Source organism: Mesoplodon densirostris, chromosome X, assembly GCF_025265405.1.
Source record: "Mesoplodon densirostris isolate mMesDen1 chromosome X, mMesDen1 primary haplotype, whole genome shotgun sequence".
In the NCBI taxonomy this organism is placed as follows: domain Eukaryota; kingdom Metazoa; phylum Chordata; class Mammalia; order Artiodactyla; family Ziphiidae; genus Mesoplodon; species Mesoplodon densirostris.
The window spans coordinates 104,742,178-104,750,126 of record NC_082681.1 but is presented as its reverse complement, the minus strand read 5'-3'; the positions used below and the strand labels follow the sequence as shown (position 1 = coordinate 104,750,126).

Genomic DNA, 7,949 nt, shown 5'->3' with positions numbered 1-7,949 from the left:
GAATTTTAAGGAAGACAATGGGTTTATAAAATGAGAACACGGTGCTATAAGAGGGTGCAATTAGAGAACAAGAGAAAGTCCTTGGAAACTGAAATATTTTTGCAAAGTTAAAAACTTAATAGATACCAGGTGCGCAGGTCAAAGTCACCCTGCCTCACGCAGGCTGTGAGGGAACGTGGGTGCAGCGTCCGTGCCCCGCCCACCCCACGCAACCACTTCCGGTAACAGAACCGCAAGCCCACCGCCTACCTCCCCTAACGGACCCCATTTCCGGTCTGTCCCAGAGCGGCCGCCCTCTTCGACCACATGGGAACGCTCCGAGGCAGCGACCGCAGGCCCCGCGGCTTCGCCTTCACCTTGGCCTTCACGCCCGCCACGATTCCCGTCCCGTCCACCGTGAAGCAAGCGCCGTCCTCGCAGGTGCGCCAGAACTACCACCCCGACTGCGAGGCCGCCGTCAACAGCCATTTCACCCTGGAGCTCCACGCCTCCTTTGTGTGCCTGTCCGTGGCCTTTTACCTTGACCGCGACGAGGTGTCCTTGAAGAACTTCACCCGGTTCTTCCTGCGCCGCTCCCACGAGCACAGCGGGCGGGCCCAGGGCCTGATGCGCCTGCAGAACCAGCGCGGGGGCCGCCTCAACTTCCAAGACATCAGGAAGCCAGTCAGTGACAACTGGAAGAGCGGCCTCAAGGCCATGAAGTACGCCTTGTCCCTGGAGAACCGCGTGAACCAGAGCCTGCTCCACCTGCACCAGCTGGCCACCGACAAGAGCGACCCCCACCTGCGCCACTTCCTGGCAACTCACTACCTCAGCCAGCAGGTGGCGTTCATCAGAGAGCTGGAGGGTCATGTCACCACCCTGAGCATGATGGAGGCCCCGGATGTCGACCTGGCAGAGTCCCTCTTTGACAAGCTCACCCTGGGCGACAGCGACAAGAACTGAGCCTGGACTGGACCTCCCCAGAGCCACGGGGTGACCAGAGCCCTGGTCACCATGCGTGCCATGCTGACGGCAATACTGCCCTTACAGAAGAAGTTCGCTTAAGTTTTTGGGGTGTTTTTTGTTTGTTTTTTGCAACAAGTGCAGGACTCTCTTTTCCTGGACTTTACGTTATCACTTAAGTTTTTTTCTTCCACTTTTTCCGTTTCTTCCAATAAAGTTATTTGGTTCCTAAAGAAATAACGGTCTCTCCTTGGTTCCTGTGTGCAAATTGCTCACTTTGTAAAACAGGTATCCAGGAGGCTCTCCACCCACCCATGCCCCACCCACATGCAGCTCAGGATCTCCACAGAGGGAGGGAGAAGGCATTCCATGGGGCCCTGAGTGCAAAATCCATCTTCCCCTTATAAACAATGTGGGTATATGGGGGGTGGTGAGGTGAGGCCCTGCTGAATGCGGGTGCCTGCGAATAGCAGGAGTATAAAAACACGGTATAAAATTCACAGTAGCGTTGCTCCTGGAGGAATGGGATGGGACAGGGATTAAAATAAAGGGTCTTTTAACTTTACCTGAAAACTCTGAGTTCACTACAATATGTAAATGTTAGTGTTTGTTGATTCTGGGAAGCAAGATGGAGACCCCAGAAGCCAGCTTGGCAGGGTCCCTCTTTCACAAGCTCACCCTGAGCAACAGTGATAATGGTAACTGAGCCTCAGGCTGGCCTGCACACAAACATAGGGGTGACTCCCTAGTCACCATGCTGGACAGGCAGACTGCCCTTACAACACGTGCAAATGTAGGTGTTTTTACTGTACTCTTTCTTCCATTAAGGTAACATGGTACCCCAAACCCCAAATTACCTCAATAGAAGGACTGAAAAATATAAGGTCCAGGCTGAAGGTCCATTTGTGATATTGAATATCAAGTAGAATAAAGCTCTCTGAAGGTGAAGCCAAGTTACTCTGACTCTGGCTGCTTTGAAGAATGTAGAGGATGAGGACAGTTGAAGCTGAAAGACCAGTTAAGAGATCACTGTAGCAGCCCAGAGAGACAATGGGGGCTTGCACTGCGGTGCTGGTACAGGAAATGAAGAGATGCAGACATATTTCAGATGAACTGGATGAGTCTACAGGATCTGCTTTATGGACCAGAGGTGAGGAACGGGAAATGACGAAAATAATCTAGCCTCAAGTTTGGATTTGAACACCCTGGCTGATGGTCGTGCTATTTATTAATCTGGGGGTGTCTGCAGGGGGACTCGAGGGGCTGGGAAGGCGTGTCATGTAGAATCTGAGATGCCTATTAGATACCCAAGAGGAACTGTCATGCAGGTAGCCAGAAAAACGAATCTGGAGCTCAGGGGGATGTCAGGTTTGGAAAAATACATGTGGGACATATTAGCCTATACAATATACATAGATGGGTTGAGGTCATGGAGTAGGTGAGCTCACCAGAAAGGAAGTAGAGAGATCATGGCACAGGCAGCCCCAAACCCAGAGCAGCCAACACTCAGAGGATGGGATGAGACGCTGGAACACCTAGAGAGCTGCTGGTCCCACTCAGACCACTGCCTCATTCCAGACCGTGGCCACCTGTGTCTGCTCAGAGTTCCTCTCAAAATCAGCCTGTTCTTACTCTCAGTGTGGTCTCTGCTTTCTCCCTTCTCGATGTGGAGAGGCGTGAGCCTATTACCCTGTCTTCTTGACTATAGGCAGAAAGACAATTATTTCCCAGTAAAAGGATTTCCCAAGGAAACGACAGACCTGCTTTTCTATGTTTGGTTTGGTGTTGTCTTTTCTGTTCCCCTTTGGAAACTCTTCCCCTCTCTCAGTCCATTCTCTATTTGAGCTGATGAAATCTGTTCCCATGTAAACCCTAAGGTTGTCTAGGTCCGAGAAAAAATACTCAAAACATATTGTTTCTTCTGTGTCGTGTATAGTTTACAAAGGTCAGAGTTAGAAATTTTCAGACTTCGTACCCTATGTTCAAAGACACATGAGTAGCTTGAGTCATTTTAGAGTTACTAGATTGCTTTTAACATTTACTGAAATATGAACAAGTTTAGCTAAGGAGTCATTTTTTTCTACATTTCCCTATAACTGTGCTTCAATACTGTCTTAAAAAGGAGGATTATGGTCCTTTGAGTTTAGTTTCCAGAAAATGGTGTTGAATGGTATTTCCCCCTTTACTCTTTTTAGTCAAATTTGTTTTTTTTTCACTCTTTCTCTGTCTGCTTTGAAGTCCCTGCTCTCTCTCTGATACAGTCTATCTCTCTCTCTCTCTCTCTGTGTATGTATGTATATATATATATATATATATATATATATATATACTGTTCTCCTCTAGATATCAGGAAGCACAGGCTGAGCAGCTGTTTGTGAGTGTTTACAACTATAAATTGACTGAAGATCCTTCTTACTCTCCTGTTTTGGAGAAGCAGTTCGCTGTCTTGGATCCTTCACCACAGGTTGACTGGATTCAAATCCCAGTTGAGCCACTTCCTAAATTGGGGGAACTTGGGCATGTTATTTCACTTCTCTGCACCTCAGTTTCCTCATATGTAAAACACGGATAATAAAAGTGTCAACCCCATTGGAGACAATACTTGCAAATGATGCGACAGACAAGGGCTTAATATTCAAAATATACAAACAGCTCATACAAGTCAATAACAACAACAACAACAAAAACAACCCTATCAGAAAATGGGCAGAAGACATTTCTCCAAAGACGACATACAGATGGCCAAGAAGCACAGGAAAAGATGGTCAACATCACTAATTCTTAGAGAAATGCAAATCAAAAGTACAATGAGGTATCACCTCCCACCAGTTAGAATGGGCATCATCAGAAAATCTACAAACAACAAATGCTGGAGAGAGTTTGGAGAAAAGGGAACACTCCTACACTGTTGGTGGGAATGTAAATTGATGCAGCCCCTGTGGAGAACAGTCTGTAGGTTTCTTAAAAATCGAAAAATAGAGCTACAGCATGATCCAGCAACCCCACTCCTGGGCATATATCTGTATAAAACTATAATTCGTAAAGATACATGCACCCCAGTGTTCACAGCGGCACTATTTACAACAGCCAAGACATGGAAGCAACCTAAGTGGCCATCGACAGATGAGTGGATAAAGAAGATGTGGTATATGTATACAATGGACTATTACTCAGCCATAAAAAAGAATGAAAGAATGCCATTTGCAGCAACACGGATGGGCCTAGCGATTATCATACTAAGTGAAGTTAAGTCAGACAGAGAAAGACAAATGTCATATGATATCACTTATACGTGGAACCTAAAATATGATACAAATGAACTTATTTACAAAACAAAAACAGACTCACAGACATAGACAACAAACTTATGGTTACCAAAGGGGAAGGGGGGAGGCGGTATAAATTAGGAGTTTGGGATTCGCAGATACAAGCTACTCTACACAAAACAGATAAACAACAACGACCTCCTGTACAGCACAGGGAACTATATTCCATATCTTGTAATAAACAATAAGAAAAAAGAATATGAAAAAGAATACATATGCATAACTGAATCACTCTGCTGTACACCAGAAACATATTGTCAATCAACTAAATTTTTTAAAAACCATCAAACCCGTTGGGTTGCTGAGATTAAATGAGTTAATGTTTTCTAAATACTTACAACAGTGCCTGGCACATATAGGACGTATATTATTTGTAAGCCCCCATTTATCATCATTACCATCATTATCACTCACTTACTGCTAAGTGCATTTGTGGTGTTTATGACTTGTTGATGAAAGGATTTCACCTTTATACTTTGCCACTAGGGGTCTCTCTTGCCTTTCGACCAACTGTGTCACTCTGCATATCAAGAAGGAGAAATCCTTCCCAGCTGCTTGGCTGCCAGTTGCTGCCAGGCTTCAGGAGGGTAGGTGGCTGTTTTCAGTGCCCCAAGCTCAGGCCCAAGCCTGGAGGTGAGTTTTGCCGTGACAGCCCTCTGCGGTAATTCCCCATTTGTCTCAACCAGCCTCCCCTTTAAATCGGCCCCTAGAACAACTGTTCTGCTTATTCTTCCCCGACCCAGGTGGCCTGAGCCTCCCTCCTCTTTCCATCCTGAACTACAGTCCACTCCTCAGAGGTGGCAAAGACTGAAAGGATGAAAAGCTAATCCTGATCCCACCCATCTTCTGGAGGTTTGGACCTGAAAAGGAGAGGAATGGGTGGATTGGAAGGGGAGAATGGCCAACAGGGCTACTGATAACATAATAACGAAAATTTAGGTCACCACGCACTGGATTGAGCACACAGGTTCTCAAGCTTTGCCGCACCTTAGAGCCACCTGGGAGTTTGTAGAGCTCTCGATGCCCAGGCCACCTCCAGGACCAATTACATCAGTCTCAGGGGCAGGACCAAGACATCCCAGGTATTGAAAGCCAGTGCAAGCACCTTGCTACTCAAAATGTGGTCCCTGGACCCGCAGGTCACTGTCATCTGACACTTTGTTAGAAATGCAAAATCCCAAGCTCTACCTCAGACCTACTGAATCAGAACCTGCATTTTAACAGGACCCCAGGTGATGAATAATAGGCACATTGAATTTTGCGTAGCATTCTTCAGCATCCTATTTGTTAAACGTGGTGGCTGCACCTTGGAATCGCCTGGGACGCTGGAAAATAACACTGATGCCTCGATTTAACCAACTCACTCAGCCATACCCTCATGTGAGTACCGGACCAAGCACAATAAAAACATACCAAGCACAATAAAAACCCGAACAACAATGATTGAACCAACCATTATCGATCACACACACATATTTACATACTAGCTTTTGCGCAATGCGCTGTTTTGTCACAAACTGGTGTTTTTAGAGTACGGGTTGGCAAACTACAGTCTGCAAGCCAAATCTGGTCCCCAAGGGTTTTGATAAACAAAGTTTTACTGCAACACTGCCGCACCCAATCAATTACCTATTGTCTGTGGCTGCATACGCACTAGCACTACAACTGCAGAGTCAGTCATTGCAACAAAGACCCTGGGGCCGGCAAAGCCTAAAACGTTTCAGGAAATCTTTGCCAAGCCATGTTTTACAGTAATTTGCCACAAGCCCCGAAATCATCTCAAGCCATCAAATATTTTAAACTTTTCACCTGTCTTTACGCAGCTCTTTGTCTTTTCCCGTTTCCTTCCATTTTCTTGTCACTTTCAGTGAATATTCTACAATGGCTTGGATGTTTATAAGATTTTATACACATCCCTAACCCTCACACGCCCCAGAATTGTAGTTGTCACCTTCCAGACTGACATCTTTGCGTATTTCACAAAGTCAACCTGTCAACTTTCTTTGTGTCTACAGCTTCCTGGGCTCCACATGTGGCTTTGTTAATTAAGGGCCAGCAGTCATCTCTCTCCTGGGAGCATCAGAGTGGGACTAGCCATTTTGATTCTCCATAATCACATAGTCATCACACAAGCTGTTTAAAGTGTACTCATGTGTAAGTTACTGCAATCTATTCCAATCATTTTTCTTACTGTGAGTCATTTCAGTTTCATTAATATGCAAAGCGACTGCCTTGCCTGAGGAGGAATAGACTCCTTCCCTTTAATCTGTATTTTAACGTTTATTTTTTGGTAACATTACTTTTGGTTTACAACACGTTATATCTGATATTCACTAGGCCACATGCAACAAGGAGATCTATTCTCTTTTTTTTTCTGTGCGCTAAGTCCCTGGGCATGATTTTCTTTCTCCCCAAAGTTTAATTTTTCTATAAAGTTGATGGAGAAGTAAAAGTTCCACCTTAAAATATTTTTTAGAACCGTAATCCAAGAAATAAACCTAAAATAAAACATTCTAGGAGGGAGCATTCATGCAGCTTTGGAAATTTTTAGCCAAATGGCCCAATTAAAAGAGCCAAGAATTTTTAGCCAAATTCTTTCAACAAATTATCCTGGATTCTTTGAAGTTTTCTGCGCTATGCTTGGCACTAGGAATATAATATGACTCGGGCACAGTTCCTGCTCACAAGCGTGGTGGAAAAGATGGACACACAGAGAGATACCACCAATCTATCTGAGGAAGAGCTAAAAGAGGAGGCTTACAAGGTGCCCTGTGAGTGCAGGAGAGGAAAGGGGTCTAAATCTTACCTGGGTCCTAGGCAACATCCGCTGTGGAGGTGACACTGAGTCTTCAAAGAGGAACTGGAGTTCTACAAGTGGAGAATAGTGGAAAGGGTATTTTAGCTATGTTCATTTACTGCAGAGGAGCCAACAGAGTGGGAAAGGTTACAAATTCAGGAGTGGACTGGCATACACTTAGTGAAAGAAGACCCAGAGGAGACAGGGGAGAGGCGGTGGAATTACGCGACACAGGAGGAGGGAGACATCTTTCCCCTTTAAGGAACTCTACCAAAACTCCTCTCTCAAAAGGAATCACTGGCTTACTAATTCACGCTACCATTAGTCTCTTTTCAGCACTTGCTCTGCTTGATCATTCCGTAGTTCTTAACAGTGCCCTTCTTTTCTTACCTTCCTTGTCCTTTCGTGGTTTACCTAAGGTTTATCTAGAGAGAACTATATAAAGCTAACCATCCTCCTGCATTCTGCTGTTGGCCTCTTCAACCCTTGCTCAATATATATTTCCCCTCCAATTCAGCCACATCCATGGGCCAGTCATATTCTCTCTCTCTCTCTCTCTCTCTCTGCCCCCACTCCCAGGTGCTTCCCTTGACTATGACATTTGCACAGCCATCTGTGAAACATCTCCTTCTGGATGTCGCCAGAAAACTCAGATTCCACAAGTCCCCAGATGAACTCACTGCCCCTTCACTAAACTCCCCCTAGATTTGACACACCTTCTGGGAGTCTCACAAGTAAAACATTTCAGAGTTGACCCTAGATGTCTGGTCTTACTCAGTCTGAACATCTCTTTCCTCTCCATTAGCTCTTCTCTTACCTGACACGCCCATCTTCTTCAGGCTCTAATCTACGATCTAACAATTTCCATAATCTCTGTATTT

At 45.3% G+C, this 7,949-nt stretch overlaps 1 protein-coding gene across 1 annotated transcript; it reads left to right on the top strand.

Annotated features, from left to right (window-relative positions):
* Positions 1-306: 306 nt before the first annotated feature.
* On the top strand, positions 307-945 carry LOC132482126 (ferritin heavy chain-like). The gene has a single exon (XM_060087199.1). The coding sequence runs from the start codon at positions 307-309 to the stop codon at positions 943-945; it is 639 nt and encodes a 212-aa protein (XP_059943182.1).
* The last annotated feature ends 7,004 nt before the right edge of the window (positions 946-7,949 follow it).

What these genes read in the sequence shown, in the direction of transcription:
- LOC132482126 (XM_060087199.1), top strand. Translation starts at nt 307, where the DNA reads ATGGGAACGCTCCGAGGCAGCGACCGCAGGCCCCGCGGCTTCGCCTTC.